The sequence below is a fragment of the Sinohyriopsis cumingii genome, chromosome 9 (assembly GCF_028554795.1).
Source record: "Sinohyriopsis cumingii isolate HCF-2022 chromosome 9, ASM2855479v2, whole genome shotgun sequence".
Lineage (NCBI taxonomy): Eukaryota > Metazoa > Mollusca > Bivalvia > Unionida > Unionidae > Sinohyriopsis > Sinohyriopsis cumingii.
The window spans coordinates 44,794,087-44,815,031 of record NC_142969.1 but is presented as its reverse complement, the minus strand read 5'-3'; the positions used below and the strand labels follow the sequence as shown (position 1 = coordinate 44,815,031).

Sequence of the window (20,945 nt, the reverse complement as noted above, 5' to 3'; positions counted from 1 at the left end):
ATAACCATTTCTGGCGGTTCCAGATAAATTTTATTAAAATTTTAGAGGCTTATAGAGATAAATATGTAAATCGGTTCAATCGTTTCAATATTAGCGACAGCCAGCAGCAATCAAAACTGAAGATTGAAATAGACTAAGTATAACAGATCCTTAACATCTATTATCACCATGTAACAACTGTTTCCAATGGCTATTGCTGTCAGTTACCCCATCATGTTTATATCAGAGAAATCAATATGCTATATATATATATATATATATATATATATATATATATATATAAGCATACGTATGTCGGTTGGAATGCTTTGTATTAAAACTTAACTGACACGAGCCAGATTCGTTTCTTTCAGATATAGGTGTCCGCCAACTTGTGCCTACATTTCTTACCTTATTATTGACAAAAATATATTTTGTCCGATATCATGAGATACGGAGTACAATTTATCTTGGAGACATTGCTGGTCAAACATTATGAAACAGGACGTACAAGTATTATTTGTTTTAGAGACCTTTACCTGATACAAATTATGGGATAAGGATATAGAAGTACAATTTATCTTATAAAAATTGCTGGTCACACGGTAAGAGCTATGAGCGTAGGAGTACAATTTATCTTACTCTAGACATTGCTGGTCGCATATTATGGGATAGGGATATTGAAGTACAATTTATATACTTTGCTGTACACACATTATGAGAAGAGATAAGGAAACAGAATTACAATTTATCTTGGAGATATTGCTGGTTATTTTAACTATGCCACTTTTGTGGAGATACGACAGACTACATTTGAAGTAACACTTATATTGGAACAAGTTTCACCCATTTCCGGTGAAGTCTCTATGAAATTATGACGTAATAGAACACAACCGATTTACAAGATGTATGCTCCTTTAGCAAGTATGTTTTTGGCTTTTACATCGTTGCTCTTGCATAATTAATTGCAAAACAAAATTAGGGTCTGCGTTGAATGTTTCTTTTGTTTAAATATCATCCTGCTGAATATAAATAAATTATGTGTACTATATTAAACTGGTAAAAAATGATAAATGGTAGCGTTAAAATATTTTCTCCGACATTTTTAGATGAAAGCTTTGGTACTGAAGGCATCCTTTGAGCGTAATGCAGCAGTGAAAGTGTCAGAATTTGATTGGGCGCGATTTGGATCAGAGAATATAAAGCGCCAAATGAAAATTATATCAGACATTGGTGCAAGTGCCATGGCGGACATTTCCAAATATAAAAGGGTAAGTACACTATAAGTTCTGCATCTTTGATATATTTAAGTGATTGATTTTGTTTCCCAAAAATATTCATGGAGAGGAATTGCTGGCTTGTGAGTCTGCACCAACCCCCACCGTAAAAAAGATGAGTTCGCATGAATATTTTATTTAGTATAAATTCAATATCCCATTAATTATATACCTTAAATCAATTAAAGAAATAAAAAATTAAAATATGAACCAAAATATCATGTGTAAAAACTAACCTTTCCATCGTCACGCTGAAGAATTAAAAGTCCCGTCCCATTGTAATATTTTCCATCCTTGACTTTAGCTTAAGATGCAACGAAAAAGCAGTTAGGTAATTGGAACTCTCGCGTCGCGTTCTATACTAGTACACCTCTACTTGTAGTTGAAACATAGAAATTTATGTTTGTAATATCGTGTAACCGTGGATTTTATTTTGCACAAATACCATTGCGTTTAAGTATTCAGAAGTGGAATCGCTGGTTTTAAACAAGCGTTTAATGCAACATAAATAAGATTGTAAGATATAAGCACATTTGTCCTTCTCAAGCAACACTTCTATTGAATTTAGCTATTTAGTTTTCCACTGAAACTATAATGTTAAATCGGTTGCTAATTACGAACCGATGTACTATTTGCAATGCCAGTTTTACCACAGATAAAGGCTTCGCGCTGAAAATTTCTTCTAAAGCATAACAATTGTCAATTATGGTTACCCCGTTATTATCATCTCTGGAGGTCTTTTTAAAATTATCTTTTGTTATTAAATATACATAGTTCCACGTTACATGGTTAGCAACTATACGTGCCAAAGTTTGGTTGCAGTTTGACTTTATTTACGATCTGTAGGGGAAAAGATTGAATATATAAAACTATAATAATTGATGGGACTTGTCTGAGACCATACAGTGAGGCAAATATATTTTCACAGCACTAATAATAATAATAATAATAATAATGTGTGTGTATTTTGGATTTTTAAAGTAGCTTTAACAATTTTTCAGTCATATTGCTACGTTGTCTGCAGTGGGACAGTTTATAGTGATGTCTAGCACTGGGGCATCATGCCACAGACATTTAGCATCATGTCGCACCTTGTCACATTATCCTGACACCAGACCGACCAGTCCTAACACTAATCTCTTAATGCTGAGCTCCTAGCAAGGACGCTGTTAGTACCCTATTAATGAGTCTTTGGTATGACTCGGTCGGGGTACGAACGATCGACCCCTCCCCCGCATCATAGGCGGACGCTCTAACCACTATGCCACCAGAGTGGTCCAATAATAATAATAATAGTAAGCACTCTCATCAAAATCCTCCTAATGCTCAGAATCATAATTTAGCACAAGAACTTGAAAATGTGTTGCATTGATTCAAATATAGGGACTTATAATAAACTAGTAAAAAACCGTCACAACCGTCAAGTTCTTATCAAGATGGTGACGTAATTTCACAGGTCAATATGATATCATTAATAAAAACGTCATGCAAATTGTATCAGCAACCGATACGAGTGTAATAAGTATTCAGCAAGAAATAAGGATTTATAATTATACACTAAGTAATTGCTTTACAAAGTATATCTTAATTTGAACAATGAAAAAGGTTGATATTCCTATTCATAGTTATATTCTGTGTATCTTAATTTTTGAACGATGAAAAAGGTTGATATTCTTATTCGTAGTTATCTTAATTTGAACAATGAAAAAGGTTGATATTCCTATTCATAGTTATATTCAGTGTATCTTAATTTTTGAACGATGAAAAAGGTTGATATTCCTATTCATAGTTATCTTAATTTGAACAATGAAAAAGGTTGATATTCCTATTCATAGTTATCTTAATTTGAACAATGAAAAAGGTTGATATTCCTATTCATAGTTATATTCTGTGTATCTTAATTTTTGAACGATGAAAAAGGTTGATATTCCTATTCATAGTTATCTTAATTTGAACAATGAAAAAGGTTGATATTCCTATTCATAGTTATATTCAGTGTATCTTAATTTTTGAACAATGAAAAAGGTTGATATTCCTATTCATAGTTATATTCTGTGAATCGTAATTTTTGAACAATGAAAAAGGTTGATATTCCTATTCATAGTTATATTCAGTGTATCTTAAGTTTTGAACAATGAAAAAGGTTGATATTCCTATTCATAGTTATCTTAATTTGAACAATGAAAAAGGTTGATATTCCTATTCATAGTTATATTCTGTGTATCTTAATTTTTGAACGATGAAAAAGGTTGATATTCGTATTCATAGTTATCTTAATTTGAACAATGAAAATGGTTGATATTCCTATTCATAGTTATATTCAGTGTATCTTAATTTTTGAACAATGAAAAAGGTTGATATTCCTATTCATAGTTATCTTAATTTGAACAATGAAAAAGGTTGATATTCCTATTCATAGTTATATTCTGTGTATCTTAATTTTTGAACGATGAAAAAGGTTGATATTCCTATTCATAGTTATATTCAGTGTATCTTAATTTTTGAACAATGAAAAAGGTTGATATTCCTATTCATAGTTATCTTAATTTGAACAATGAAAAAGGTTGATATTCCTATTCATAGTTATATTCAGTGTATCTTAATTTTTGAACAATGAAAAAGGTTGATATTCCTATTCATAGTTATATTCAGTGTATCTTAATTTTTGAACGATGATAAAGGTTGATATTCCTATTCATAGTTATCTTAATTTGAACCATGTAAAGTATTGAGATTCCTATTCATAGGGATATTTATATTCTTGAGAAGGTTTAGTTCAGCATATCTTTTCCATACCAGTTACAGGAGCTTGTGATACAACAAAAGAAAATCTACAACACAGCAGAGGTTTGCCTTAACGAGGACCGCTGTATGTCTTTGTATCCAGGTAAGATTTGGTAGCACAAGATGGGAAAATCAATAACACAACTAAGGTTTGCCTTTATGAGGACCGCCATGTGTGGATACAGCCGAGGTTTGACTTTCTGAAGACCACTGTATATGGTTGTATCCATTGTAACATAACACGAGAAATCTATAACACACCCGAAGATCACATCACATTGTATATAGTTGCATCCAGGTACATTTATATCACAATAGAAATAAGTCTATAACACTACCGAGGTTTGCCTTTATGAAGATCACTGTATATGTTTGTATCCAGGTGAGATTGTAACATGACAAGATAAATCTATAATTCACCCGAGGTTTGCCTTTATGAGAACCACTTTATGTGGTTGTATCCAGGTGAGATTTCAACACAGAAATATAAAATCTATAACACCGCCGATTTATTTCTTTACAAAAACCATTGTATATGGTTGTTCCCAGGTAAGAACTGTGGTAGAACAAATGCTCATTAGCAGTATGTTTGGTCATTGGTCATCACAACTGGACTAAGATTACCTAACAGTTTGACATTTCATCGTATTCGGGTATAATCCATTTTATATAAAGGCGTAAGTTTCGCACATTTAACATTTTAATAAAAAGAAATATTAAACCCTTTCAATAGGACGTCATTGGAAGCTTTATAGGATGTTATACATTTTGCTATTGATTATATAAGGAGTTATGACGTCTGACGTAAAATATATATATTTCAAGAAAATATTTAGCATTCATTCATAGAAAGGGCAGAATGTCAGTGAGTATTTTTGTAATGTATATTGATTTTGTCTTGTTTGACTCCTTGAAAGTTGTAAATTGTGGTTTACTTAAATATAACCAGTTGCCAACTTGAATACTGCACAGGTAAATATATGACCCCAGAGGCTTAGAATTGCATGCTAGTGACCTTGCCCAAAGTGAAGTATTCATCGACATGAATCATACATGAAAGATGCGGTTGACTTTCCTTTTTGCGCAAGTCCAAGCCATCATATTTTAACTAAGTGATGTTAATACTAGACTTCCATTGCTGACTGAGGGTGGGGCCCCGAGTGGATCACTGCCATCTCACCTCTGTCTGCGTGGGTTCGAGTCCAAGGCTCGGCTAGCGTGGGTACGTGGGAAAGCCCGCCAGTAGCTTCTCGTGGGTCGGTGGTTCTTCCCTGGGTTTTCCAGGGTTCTTCCTCCACCAGTTATACTGGCCGCCATGTATAGCCTATCTAGTGCTGAAAATGGCGTTAAACCCTACAACAACAACAACAACAACTGACTGAGGGTAACAAGTGATGTTATTACTAGACTTCCATGCTGACTGAGGGTAACAAATGATGTGAATGCTAGACTTCAATGCTGACTGAGGGTAACAAGTGATGTGAATACTAGACTTCCATGCTGACTGAGGGTAACAAGTGATGTTATTACTAGACTTCCATGCTGACTGAGGGTAACAAGTGATGTTAATGCTAGACTTCAATGCTGACTGAGGGTAACAAGTGATGTTATTACTAGACTTCAATGCTGACTGAGGGTAACAAGTGATGTTAATGCTAGACTTCAATGCTGACTGAGGGTAACAAATGATGTTATTACTAGACTTCCATGCTGACAGAGGGTAACAAGTGATGTTGTTACTAGACTTCCATGCTGACTGAGGGTAACAAGTGATGTTAATGCTAGACTTCAATGCTGACTGAGGGTAACAAGTGATGTTATTACTAGACTTCAATGCTGACTGAGGGTAACAAGTGATGTGAATACTAGACTTCCATGCTGACTGAGGGTAATATTGTGCTGTGGTAAAAAAAAAAACCATAAGAGATTAAGCGACAATTATAGAAACAGCTGATTAGCTGTTTTTTTTTTTTAAATAGGCAAAATAGTGTTGATAAAGCATTGTGTACTTCCGTAAGTACTGTGTAAGTATTGTGTATTCACTTAAGTATCGTGTACTCCCGAAAGTATTGTGTAAGCCCTTACCCTTACGTATTGTGTATTCCCTTAAGTGTTGTGTACTTCCGTAAGTATTGTGTACTCTCTTAAGTATTGTATATTCCCTTAAGTATCGTAAACTTCCGAAAGTATTGTGTACTTCCGTAAGTATTGTGTACTCCCATTAATATTTTGTACTCCTGTAAGTATTGTGTACTCCCTTAAGTATTGTGTATTTCCCTCTCATTAAAGACAATTCGTACAAGCATAGATTACCTAAGCTTTAACAATCGATCGATAAAACAAGAATATTTTTCGAATTAAGTTCAAACGTATTAATATGGGGCTTAAGAAACAAACACTCGCAGAAATATTCAGTGAAACTTAAAAATGGGACCTCCTATCAGTTTCTTGGAAAAATGAATTGACCTCGTCTAAACAATATAACTGTGTAATACTTTGTTATAAAACATAGATCTAAGACGTCTATATGCCGAGTCAAGGAACCAGTCTGACCTTCGAAGAGCGTGGCAGTCATGGCGAGACCAGACGGGTTCTAAGATCAGGGGAATGTATGAAGAACTTGTTCTTCTGCAGAACGAAGCGGTCAGCTACATAGGTAGAAATCCAAATTCGTTTACTAACATAATTCTGGAAAGAGGCATACATACTGGATGAGGTGTTGGATGACACAGAAATGCTGCAATTTTGCAATTTTTTTTCACGTCTTGGTCAGGTTGTCTCATGTCAATTGTCTTGGGTCGGTTCCACGACGTTCTAATCTTCCACTTTTAGAAATGATGTATACTGTTGAATATGAATCATGTATTTGCAATATTAGCAAATAATACAGATAAATTAATTGTATTTCAATTATATTTAAAGGCGAGAAAATAATCAGTGCAAAAGTTGGTTCTGAGCCAAGGAAATCCAATTTTCTGATAACATTATTTTCTTTCGTCTCAGTAGAACTTCACAGATAGCAAATCATGTAACCCCTCCACTAGTGGGACTTCCTTGTCCATTGCCAACCCCAAACACGATTCTATTAATTTCTTCTGTAATCTTTTTGTGGATAACATATTTTGATTAAAGGAGTCGCATGAAAGGGAAAAATTTCGGAAATATACACCTCATAGAAGTTATGACTTCTGATTATCCACCTCATAGAAGTTATGACTTCTAATTTATGTCTGGAAATATTTTAACATGCTTTTCCCGCAATATTTAACATAGATATTTCAAAACTATGTTTCAAACTGTGTCAGTTATATATTCACAAGTATGATAGTAACATGTTTACCATAAGACGTAAAGCAAATACAATGTCTTAATGTTTGTGAGAAGCTGTTCACGAAACATAATTGCCGATCAATGTGAACCAAATATATCAGTGATTATTTTAAAAATGGTTTGATAGGGCTTGGCCCAGAGGTCATACAAATCTGAGCTAGTGTTTGACACTGATTTATTTTTCACTTTCAACCAGCCAGAAGTTACATTAAAAATAACTTCGAACTTGAGTTTCAGATTGAGTTTCTGCCAGTCTCGAACGAATGTTCAAATGTAACATCGTTTATGATTGGTCAAAAAAAAAATCAGGCTGAAACTCAAGTTCAAGAATGTTAGGATTTTCAGACCAATTAAATTACAAACAAGATTCTTGTACCCCAGCTCATATTTAGCTCAAACATTTATCGTATGATTGGTCAATAATTCAGAACAGAAATATCTTGATCAAAGCAACCTTTTAGGTGTTGATAATCGAAAGTAAATTTTCTCGACCCTGAAGAATGTAATTAAACATAAAAGGTGCGCAAAAAGTATTTAAACTTATTAGGTAAAGTGTAAAAATGTATACAGTAGCTGAAGAGAATGGAACAAGTTTCCTTCTTTACACTTTCCTATTGGAATGATCCTTGTGGCAATGCCCTTATCATATGTATCCCTATTTCTCTCAGGATATCCGAACATGGCAGAGTATTGGCTGTCCCGATATGAGAGTAGTAAGTTCGAGTCCGAGTTAGAGGAGATATGGAAACAAGTGCGCCCTCTATACGGCATGCTTCACACTTACGTCAAACACCAACTCTGGCATCAATATGGACGAAAGCTCTTCCCTATCTCCGGACACATCCCTGCACATCTCCTTGGTTTGTCAGAATATTATTGTTTGCTATCTTCAAATTTCATTTTGTGCTTATATATGTCTTCGTAGTGCTCCTTGTCCTTGTCTCAACGCACATTCAACAAAACTCTTTTCGCACGGCACAGGTTTCGATAAGGCTGCATTACTCTCAAAGTCAAAAGCCACAATCGAATGTTGCTATAATTATATGAATGCAGGTTAACTAACGGCTCCTGATACAAAACTTACAATTGCTGTATTTCATTTTCTTTGTAAGACTAACTGTTCTTTTACTGAAAATTCAGCTTTACAACTTCAACCAGGATGATTATAGGCTAAATTTTAATTCCTCATCATCTAAGACAGCGTGAGACATTGCAGCAGTTTCAAAGGCCATTATTGGAGACTCAAAATATTGTCAATATTGAGTATAGTTTTTATTTTAGTTTTAGAAGTTTACCCTGGCATAGAAGCGGGATATTCTGCAAGATTATCAGATAATATAGGAACCAAGTAAAGCAAAAGGACCTAGAAAATAGCATTTGATATTTATACGACCAGTAACCGTTTAATTAGCTTAACGAATTTTTTTGAATGATAATGATAAGTAAGTTATGTAAGTAAAATATTTTATTTTCAAACAAATTAGCATTATAAACGTACATGCATACTATAAATCTACATTGTGTAGTAATGTTATTGCTTATTACGAAAGGACAAATTAAAACTCTTAGTAGATGTGTCGGATCCCTTTGCTTTACAATGAAAATAAGCTAAAAATAAGTTACATCATCACGAGATTAAACAAAAGAAAATATATTCATGCCGAGACAGTTTTTGTAGTGTCAGTATAATTAGCGTTTGTATTTAAATACGATATATTATTTAAGCATTATAAACATAAAGATCATAAACTGAAATCTCCAATAATTTCAGACATTCATTGCGTTTCAGGGAACATGTGGGCTGAAAACTGGATGAATATCATTGATCTCGTGACACCATACCCAGGTCTCCAGAAAATTGACATCACATCAAATCTGAGATCGGAGGTAGATTCATACTAATGTGACGCAGAATAAGAGTCATTTGGCAATAGCCATTTTTGTTTTCGGACGAAGAAGTAAGGGACCAAAGCAGATACGCAAAGAAAAAAGTTAAAATTAATACCTTTGGAAAAGGCATAAGCAATATTCCTCGATGCTTAATTTCGTATTTTAGGCAGGCATACGATGTTCGTTTTAGCTGTCGTACGTGCTATACCCATTCCCTACATGAAGAGGGATAGTTTAATATAATATTTTAGACGGCATTCTTTCCAAAGCAAAATTTCGTAGGAATTGAACGCTATTTTCAATCTAGCGTGGTTCTGAGGGTGGCTTAATTTCAAATATGTTGGGTAGAGAGTCCGATTCGGATCTAAGCCATTAGAAATCCCATTCTGATCGAAGAGAGTGTTTCTTGATTAATTTTACAAGAGATATGGCCAATCATCGTCATATGTTTTTCCATTAATCACATGTACAATTTCTTCGTTATAAATTTTGTGAGGTTGCAATTCTTGGTTTTAAATAAAATAATAAAATTTTCCATGTGGCTGGATTAATGTGTCTTGAGCACAACGATTGAATAACGTGGTTCTTACTTAATAACAAGAAGGTATATACATTGCTTTTGCAGACATACACCGTTAGAAAAATGTTTGAGGCAGCCGAAAATTTCTTTGTTTCTCTTGGATTTGACCGTCTGAGTCCGTCCTTTTGGACCAAGTCCGTGTTCACTCAGCCAGGAGGGGGAAATGACTGTGAGGCCTCAGCGTGGTACCTTTACACAAATGACGTCAGGTTAGTAGGATCCAGATAATGTGTATCATAGTGTTGTATCAGTTCATACATCATGTATTTGTATCGTCTAATAAGGAAAGAATACATGCTTTACATGATACATTTACGAAAAACATGCCTTAGAATCATATAGAAACCAAAGTAGCATATCGGTAGGGCCGACAAGAGGGGGTGGCAATCGGGGATACATCCCCGGGGCTCGGGCCGAACGACACTTTTTAATTTTATTAAGGAAAACTTTATTTGGAACAACAACTAGGAGAGGCCCGGGTGTTTGTTACCCCAGGGCACGTGATCGCTCTCTACGGCCTTATATTGAATCCAAAAGGGCATCTTGATCTTATATCTGAAGCTACCTGATAATTCAAGTAGGTGTCTTATCTTAATGTCCATATGTTAAATTTTTTATGGTCATTTCGACTGCTCTCACAAAATGGATGCATATCTGCAAACTTTGATTCCATAATCCTGAACGTGATTCTTTTTCACTCACAGTGGGAATCCATAAGTTAAATACCACACGGAAGACTTTCTTCAACCTACTCTCTGTTGTTGACTTTATGAACTTGGCGTGACAGATCTTTCCTGATCTCTAAACACGACATTACATTGAGATATTGTATATACACTGCTTATGTCTAAAAAGTAAATATCTTGATGCAGGTAAATGTAGGAATTACCTACGGAACAGAACAGTACAAGAATGTGAATTTGTTCGAAAATTTATATTTCTAACAGGATCAAAATGTGCGCCGAAGTGACGATGGAAGATTTCCTTCGCATTCACCGCGAGCTCGGTCATATTTATTACCATCTCCACAGCGAAACTTTGCCAGTGTCTTTTAGAGATGGCGCTAATCCCGGTAAGAGATGACTTATGTATGTCAAAACATATTTATGTGCTTTGAGGTACTCTCAAGGTGATTGTGCTCTGTAAATATAACAAAAATAACTTTATTCGCACCTTGAATAGCGTCCTTCCTAGAACATATATCGATAAACATTTAGAGTAAAAATATAAAGTAAAAGGACGATAATAGATATAAATTATTTTGTCCATTTTCAAGTCCATACAAGTTATATGGGATGATACTAGTGACTCGAATGTTAACATAATGTGTCCTTAAAATGGGTTCAGGCCAGTAGAGGGAAAATAATTCATCTGCTTTCCGATTTGATCTTACTTTTTCTTGTTCTATCAATTTCTGTTTCGAAGCGTACATAGCATAGGGTGGAATTTATGGATATTATGGTAACCATGTTCTGTTTTACCGAAACGTACATCACATAGGACGGAATTTATGAATATTATGGTAACCGGATCCTGTATTACCGAAACGTACATCACATAGGACGGATTTTATGAATATTATGGTAACCGGATCCTGTATTACCGAAACGCACATCACATAGGATGGATTTTATAAATATTATGGTAACCGGATCCTGTATTACCGAAACGTACATCACATAGGATGGATTTTATGAATATTATGGTAACCGGATCCTGTATTACCGAAACGTACATCACATAGGATGGATTTTATGAATATTATGGTAACCGGATCCTGTTTTACCGAAATGTACATCACATAGGACTGATTTTATGAATATTATGGTAACCGGATCCTGTATTACCGAAACGTACATCACATAGGATGGATTTTATGAATATTATGGTAACCGGATCCTGCATTACCAAAACCTTCTGAACATGATGCCCAAGCAGAAGTTAAATATGTAAAAGGAACAAACCGTTATCCTCTGTAGGGTTAGTTAGAATTAAGTCCGGATATTTAAAAAAAATCAAAAGCTTGTTGCCTCCATTAGCATGCTAAATTATACTGACCTGTAGGTATTCAAAGTATTATATCTAATTTTAGTATTCAACACTCAAGAGTAACTATCATCGATATAAGGAAGCCCATCACTATGGAATAGGCCAGTGTAGTGTGGGATGGATGTTCGTTGATCGATTCAAAACATTGGAAAAACTACAGCTCGAAGAGGCAATAATAGTCACATGACTTATAAAATACACTAGTAGGCAGTCTCTCTACTTTGAAACAGGGTGGGAAAGTCTGCAGTCTAGAAGAAAAAGACAAAACCTATTAACACTGTACAACATTAAACGAGCCAAACTCCAGACTATATTACTGAATTACTCCCTCCCGCTGTGTCCGAACAAACAAATTATAATCTTTGAGCACGGAACTAAAGTCCAGACTCTAGACTCAGAAATTAGATACGATGCTTGGGGTACACCTAAATCACTGAAATTAGATACGAAGCTTGGGGTACATCTAAATCACTGAAATTAGATACGATGCTTGGGGTACATCTAATTCACTGAAATTTGGCATGCTATAAGAGGCAACAAAGTTTAAATAATTGTTAATTATTTTTTTTTTTGGTTGGTGGTGGTGGTATTATCGTGAATGAACCTGAATGTATTGCCGAAAAGTAGTTTCCAAAGCCAGATAGAGTAAATGTATCAAAACCAATTTTTATTTTTAAACTTATGTTAGTAAACGATTTAAAAAATGTTGATATCTAAACAGGGTTTCACGAGGCTGTTGGAGGAGCGATATCTCTATCGGTTCAGACGCCGTCATATCTACATACTCTGGGAATACTCAAGTCGCTGAGCTTTGACTTTAGTATGTATTATTTTCCTTTTGGGTATCCTTTATCTCTCTCTCTCTCTCTCTCTCTCTCTCTGTAAAACCATGCATCGGTTAAAGAACTTAGTATAAAATGCAATTTTGGTGCTTGATATATTAAAAATTTCATTTACATATTGTATCTATATTTCTACATTGGGGTATTGTTGCAATCTTTAGTCTGCAGGGTGACATGTGACATAAGTTAGAAAGCTGTTAGGCAGCGCAACGAATAAAAATAAGGATCACATGATAAAACTGTTCAGTTTAAGCTCGAGATTTAATTTCGACCAATCGCAAATGATGTCGCTTTTGAAAGGTTGCTTTTAATTGGTTGGTAGTGGCAATTAAGGAGTTTTAGGATCTCCAGCCCTAGACATCAACTATAGGATTCGGTGTCCCGACGTAGAGCTTCTGAGTTTATTTACTCAGGTTCACTTTTGTACGTCACGAGCATGTGAAACAAAAAGAGCAGTGACTTCATGTTTCATCCACATACAAAAATCAGCCAAGTATTGTAATAAACCAGAGCCGCACAGACAAGAAAACTGTTTGAGGTAAATAGCTACGGATTCGGTGACTTTGGTGTACTACCTCGATTTCGACAAACATTGCTTAGAGTCAAATTAAAGATAATAGCTTGCTTCTGAAAGGATGCCACCATCTTGAAAAGCGTGTCTGATTCAAAGCAGCATATTGTTAAAAGTTTTATTATAATCAATGTTTTTTTGGAAAAAAAATTCTTGTGAAAACGATGAAGCGCAGTATAGTCACCAAATAACATCTGTTTACCTTGGCTGATTGTTTTTGTTGTTCTTTATAAAAAAAAATATTGTAACGACTCTAAACATTTTTTCAAATACTTCCACCGATTGCTTCCATAGGCTGAGATATACAGATAATGCAAAACAATCAAGAAGTGATTAAAATGCAAGTAATTAATAATCTTATTAATACTTGTCACGTGTAAAAAGAGCTACAAACTGGAGAGAGAGAGAGAGAGAGAGAGAGAAACTGGTCGCAGTGTATCAGAATGCGACTTAGAGGTCTGCTGCAGACTAGGATCCTGTACACACACACACCGCTTTATGAGTTATCTCCCTTTGTTAGGAAAATTCTGCCACAAGACCCTAAATCTGGTGGTAAGATGTGACCTGAAAGGGACCGTACACTTTGATAACTTTATCAAACTCTATTTAAATGGCATTTTATGCGATATTTTCTTTACAACGTACTAAGAGCAGAAGGTTAAGACTTTTTCTAATATGTAGGAGGAAAAATCCGAAATTTTCTATTTCGAGTGATGACAGATGACACAGTATACCAACTACGTCACAACGATGTGCATAGGAGTCGTGGTTCTTAGTTTGGTACTATTTCCCCTTGTTATGGACTGTATTTGAGCCATTGTTAGAGACGTAAAGTAGGTTCCAGTGCTCGTGTACTAAGACACGGAGACGATGGATTAAGTTTTGAATAACTCCATGGTGAAAACAGCCTAACAGCAGTGATAACATCTGAAAGAGCATGAACGTGGCCTGTAAACGTTTCCGTTTGAATCTATATTGTTTGCGAGCTACCAACCTTGTCCGCTCAGATACGTTGATATCTTCATTTACTGTAAATATACAGAAGTCAAACACAAGTATGTTAATGACAATAACAGTAGACATAGTCGTTATGTGACCTATCCTAGATCAATACTGCAGTATTATTTTTATATTATTAATTTTCAGAAAATGACATCAACTTTCTACTAGAAGTTGCTTTACAGAAAATTGCTTTTATGCCTTTTGGATATGTGGTGGACAAATGGCGTTGGAGCGTTTTTAGGGGACAGATTTTACCATCCGACTACAACACTATGTGGTGGAAATTACGGTAAACAAGAACATTTTTACATGTTGTAGCTTGATTAAACAGTAATGGTATTTCTGTCAATTTGTTTTAGAATTTTGAAAACTGTACATCTAAAACTTAAATTAAACAGTTGTTGAAAATATGCATCATTTAATATTTGTATCATCCTTATTTCAAAGAATATGCCGAGATTAAGAGCCCCTGCCTGTCCAGACCAGATTGCGTGAGTAATGTTGCCTAACTCCACCTACACTATTTAGAATAAAAACATTATACTCGAGTATATGATAAGGCTTTTCTGTAGATGTGCACAACTGCTCTAAAATTTTGTTGCAGTCCATGGTCGCAGGCGTTGTTTTTTTTATGCAGACCCAATTTATGAGACCATCATGTCTGAGAATGATTTTATCCATGCAACTGACTTTGACTCCTAAGTCAATGATACATCCCCACCCCACCCCCGCTGAGACTTGACCCTAAGGGTAAAGATCATGACGGAGATGAGACAGCGGTGGAACAGGGGCTACACTTTATTTATTTTTTTGTTTTGAGTGGCTGGTTGGAGATGGTCAAATTTTAGAATTATTGCTCCATGGATGGATCTGTTATGTATTAAATTTATGCAAGAATGTAAACGTTTATAAGAACTGGACAATCATTTTTCCAAGTAATATTTGTTAGAGACGTCATGAAATAAACAATTATAATTCGTTGCAATATTATTAATTTTATGAGTATATAGGACTATATGAATCATGAAATTTAATTTAAATAGCAGACAAGGAGTATTGACAGATTTAGAATCCAGGATAGGGATTCCAAAATGGTACAGTGCAAGGAAATCAACTTTAATCTGTTTGATTTAGCAAATGCTACCCAGTTTGAAGGCCTTCTACTAATCGTCTGTCTTAGCAGATCTTGACCAGCATTAAAGGCCCTTCGAAGAATCGTGTGATTTAGCCGATCCTGGCTAGCATTTAAGGCCCTTTGACTAATCGTGTGATCAAGCTAATCTTGGATCTCATTGAAGGCCTTCGACTAATCGTGCGTTTTAACCGATCCTCGCTAGCATTGAAACTCTTTAACTAATCGCGTGATTGTTATGTGCATACGTCCAAAATAGGACATTTTCCAAGCTGACTTGTAAAGACTGTTTATCTTTAGTATTTCACCAAATCAAGGAAAACGTTAAGAAACCACAAAATAGTAAACATAATTTTAGACACACACACACACACACACACACACACACACACACACACACAGAGGCCCTCTCTCGAATTATAAAATAGCCTTCCCAAAGTATTGTTTCACTGGTTCGTAGAGACATGAGGTCCATTTCTTACCACAGGTGCGAATATCAAGGCGTTTCTCCACCTGTACACAGGTCAGAGTCGGATTTTGATCCAGGGTCACATTACCACGTTGCTGCAAATGAACCATACATCAGGTAATACACAATTCAATTCTAGTCATCATATTAATATATCCTTTCATTTACTAAAGAAATGAGCCCTGATTCCTTGGGATGGATTTGAGAGCAAAAATGAATGCAGATTAGGGATAACATCACTGTATTTGAGGATTTCTAGTCATTTACACTAGCTTTGGGTCTGGTTTTTCCGAATGCCCATATATATATATATATATATATATATATATATATATATATATATATATATATATAACAAAAAACGTAATACACTTAAGCCACGTATATGAGTAAGAAAAGTGATGATGTTATGTTAACCTCAAGATTAAGTAGGATTCTGCAAGGGAAATTAAATTGTCCCATGAAGTATATATATATATATATATATATATATATATATATATATATATATATATATATATATATATATGCTCTCAGGTTCAAATACGACTTTCTTAAAATCGAATATAAATATTTTAAAACTTATTTGATCTTGTTGCTTTACACTGTAGTATATATATATATATATATATATATATATATATATATATATATATATATATATATATATATATATATATATATATATATTTTTTATTCATGTATATTTGATTCAATTAATATTTGAATTAATTTAATTGTTTGTAAGTTTTAAATTTTTTGTTTTTAATTTCAGTACATGTCAATGTAATGTAATTTTGTTTACTAGGAATTTGATATTTTCCAGAAAATTTAGTTTGACCTTAATCTTTTCATAAATACCTAATAATAGAAAACTGTTTCTATTTTTTAATTAGTTTCTGACCTTGATTCAGAAATCAATGAGACAAGTAAACAACTTTTTATTATCTTATTCTTAGAGTAAAATGATTGGCTTTTGTCAAGGTCATACTGGGATTACGTGCTTTTAGACGTAAATACTTATCGAAAATTCTAGACAGTTGACCCTCATCCGGGAATCTGTTGTGCATATCTGGTGGGTTTTTAAAAAATATTTTTCCAGCGAGTTCAGTTACAATCTTATAAATCTGAATCAATTGCTCCTTTAATGACTAAAGTTTGCTATGTTACAATTTTGTTATGATATATTATTTATGGAAAAATGAAAAACTGATACTTTGAGTTATTTATATTACAGGTACTTCGTAGGTTACATTTTACAGTTCCAGTTCCATAAAGCATTGTGCCAGGCGGCGAATCACACAGGTCCGTTGCACACGTGCAGCATCTCCGATTCTAGAGAAGCTGGGGCTCGACTAAGGTAAACGTCAGTATGTTAAGTAATGGAACTTACTTGGAGATAGTTAATAAAATTAAACAAAGTATGTCAGTGTGTAATAAAATTTAACAAAGTATCTCAGTGTAATAAAATTAAACAAAGTATGTCAGTGTGTAATAAAATTTAACAAAGTATCTCAGTGTAATAAAATTAAACAAAGTATCTCAGTGTAATAAAATTAAACAAAGTATCTCAGTGTAATAAAATTAAACAAAGTATCTCAGTGTGATAAAATTAAACAAAGTATCTCATAGTGTAATAAAATTAAACAAAGTATCTCAGTGTAATAAAATTAAACAAAGTATCTCATACTGTAATAAAATTAAACAAAGTATCTCAGTGTAATAAAATTAAACAAAGGATCTCAGTGTAATAAAATTAAACAAAGTATCTCATAGTGTAATAAAATTAAACAAAGTATCTCAGTGTAATAAAATTAAACAAAGTATCTCAGTGTAATAAAATTAAACAAAGTATCTCAGTGTAATAAAATTAAACAAAGTATCTCAGTGTGATAAAATTAAACAAAGTATCTCATAGTGTAATAAAATTAAACAAAGTATCTCAGTGTAATAAAATTAAACAAAGTATCTCATACTGTAATAAAATTAAACAAAGTATCTCAGTGTAATAAAATTAAACAAAGGATCTCAGTGTAATAAAATTAAACAAAGTATCTCATAGTGTAATAAAATTAAACAAAGTATCTCAGTGTAATAAAATTAAACAAAGTATCTCAGTGTAATAAAATTAAACAAAGGATCTCAGTGTAATAAAATTAAACAAAGTATCTCATAGTGTAATAAATTAAACAAAGTATCTCAGTGTAATAAAATTAAACAAAGTATCTCAGTGTAATAAAATTAAAAAAGTATATCAGTGTAATAAATTAAACAAAGTATCTCATAGTGTAATAAAATTAAAAATGTATCTCAGTGTAATAAAATTAAACAAATTATCTCAGTGTAATAAAATTAAACAAAGTATCTCGCAGTGTAATAAAATTAAACAAAGTATCTCATAGTGTAATAAAATTAAAAATGTATCTCAGTGTAATAAAATTAAACAAATTATCTCAGTGTAATAAAATTAAACAAAGTATCTCAGTGTAATAAAATTAAACAAAGTATCTCATAGTGTAATAAAATTAAACAAAGGATCTCAGTGTAATAAAATTAAACAAAGTATCTCTCAGTGTAATAAATTAAACAAAGTATCTCATAGTGTAACAAAATTAAACAAAGTATCTCAGTGTAATAAAATTAAACAAAGTATCTCAGAAACAACGAGTCTTCTTTAGGTCAAAGAAACTTTAAGCATGTCTTTTGATCTGAATGGTGAAGTATTATTATTATTATTATTATTATTATTATTTCGGAGCAGAACCATTTTCATACATAATGTACAAAAGACGGGTTAAAGGCCTCATAATTCTTTTGGATCGAAATTAATTCATTTCATAAGCGTTCAATATCAGATTTTCATCAGTAAGTGTCGTGAAATCAATCTTAAGTTTTTGTTAATGAATTAAATGACATTATCGAACTTTTAGGCTTTGATCAGTGTAAGCAAATACTCCGTTATGTAGCTTACATCACAAGTTACCTGGACGGTGGCTTACATTACGAGTTACCTGTACGGTGGCTCACACCACGAGGAAAGATTTTATGTATCGCCGAGAGGATGAATAGATAAGTTATGGCATTAAAATAATGTTAAACTATTAACTCTTGTTTATAGTGTAATCTCGTTGAATTGAAATTGTTTGAGTAATCTGACTCAAGTTTCCCACGTCAGGGGTACTTTTCTTCAGGTTTATTTCGTCGACACAATCAACTACATGGTCATTATATTCCACAATTATTACTCGCATTTCAGTCTCCATTTTATTGTCTCATCTACGATGCTTATGCTCGTTGTTGGCGTTGGTGCCAACGGTAATTATTTGCATTTAGCTCAGCCTCTCTGACACTGCTGTATGTACAGTCTTCAAACTTGACGAGTGTATTCACACTGGGAAAATGGAGGTCAGCGTGACATACTCTTTAGGCTGAAGTTATTGCCAGAACTTTTCGTATTTAGCTCAGTTTGTTTGACATTGTTGTATGTACATTCACTGGGCTCCAGTACATATTCATTTCTGCAAGCACTACTTACCATGAGAACAAAGAGGTCACAGTGAACTACTTTATATGTTCCAGTAATTGCACTAACATTTTGCATTAAGTTCAGATTCCCTGACACTGGTGTGTATACACTAACATAACTTGATGGGTCTATTCGTCTTGGAGGGTTCCACTCACTTTGGGCAAAATAGGTCACAGTGACCTATTTTTCTTGATCTAGAGACTTCGCAGTGCATTGTAAGATTCTTGTCCAGATTAATATTTGCCCCTAACATGTACCTACTATTAAACACAGCAAAGTTACTCACCATTTCAAATCATGACTTTTGATAAGTGTAATAGCAGAGTGTTTGTTTTTTCTTGCATTGAAAATTTCGTCACTCGTAACATTATAAGCCATGCTATGATAAGCACAAAAGCAGACATTTTAAGAAGTTATGTTGTTAACAGGAATATGTTACAACTCGGAAGATCCAGGCCCTGGCCAGAATTGCTGGAAACTTTAACCGGAAGTAGAAACTTAGACGTCGCACCTCTTCTAGAGTACTTCCGGCCGTTGAGTAATTGGCTCCTCCATGAAACTTCATCGTACATGCAGAATTTGGAGTGGACAGATGAATGTCGAGACAATTATAACGTTCCAAACAAAGCGGCATATGTCCTCCGTGGAAATATCGTCTTCTTATCGTGGACATACCTGTGTGTGCATTTAATCATGAATCATATTGGGGATTAATAAAAGGATTGCATTGTAAATATGAAATATTCAATATAAGAAGCCAGCACGGCCACGGTTATGCGATAGTTTACCTTGCCACTATGACTAGTGTGTTGACCTGATATTCTCTATACATATTAAAACTAAAGCTATATGTTGCAGCACAATCTAACACACTAATATCAGCCATATCAAAGAGGAGTGGATTATTCCGCAACAAAAAGCTTAAGTGCTCATTATTCGTTAAGAAAAAGGTAGGTTTCCAAGGTTTATTCTGTGTCCGGCCCAGTACTATCTCTCTCGTATGCCCATTAAACACACACACACACAGACACACACACACACACACACACTTTAACAAATTTTCAGGTATATAGCTACGATGTCTCCAGAGTAACAGTTTTTGTGATGTCTAGCACTGCGGCATCATTCCGTAGACATGTAGCATGATGTCCCACCCAGTCACATTATCCCTCAACCAGGCCGACCAGTCCTTAACACTAACGTGTTAATGCTGAGCACCAAGTGAGGCAGCTGTTTCTACCATTTTACAAGTCTTCCGTATGACTCGGTCGGGGTTCGAACCCACAACCTACCGCTTTTTAGTAAAAGAAAAATAAAATTGATGGAATACCTTTGGATCCAGACTAGTCTTCAGGCCATTTGCCTTAACATTTGGTCCAAAATGTGACCACTGCAGTCGGTATTGCAGGTCTCCTTCCCCCGTGAATGACAAATGGAGTATTCAATCACAGGAATGGGGTTAAAAATGTAACTGATTGGAAAAGAGATGGACCTTAGTTGTTCGCGTATTATGT

At 34.2% G+C, this 20,945-nt stretch overlaps 1 protein-coding gene across 1 annotated transcript; it reads left to right on the top strand.

Moving 5' to 3' along the window:
* Positions 1–1,223: 1,223 nt before the first annotated feature.
* LOC149791708 (angiotensin-converting enzyme-like) lies at positions 1,224–20,308 on the top strand. The gene is made up of 12 exons (XM_089969466.1): positions 1,224–1,250; positions 4,056–4,143; positions 6,553–6,696; positions 8,039–8,230; positions 9,160–9,257; positions 9,886–10,049; positions 10,788–10,912; positions 12,611–12,709; positions 14,449–14,593; positions 15,924–16,022; positions 17,143–17,265; positions 19,860–20,308. The coding sequence occupies exons 1-12, from the start codon at positions 1,224–1,226 to the stop codon at positions 20,143–20,145; spliced, it is 1,590 nt and encodes a 529-aa protein (XP_089825592.1). The 3' UTR covers positions 20,146–20,308.
* Positions 20,309–20,945: the final 637 nt, after the last annotated feature.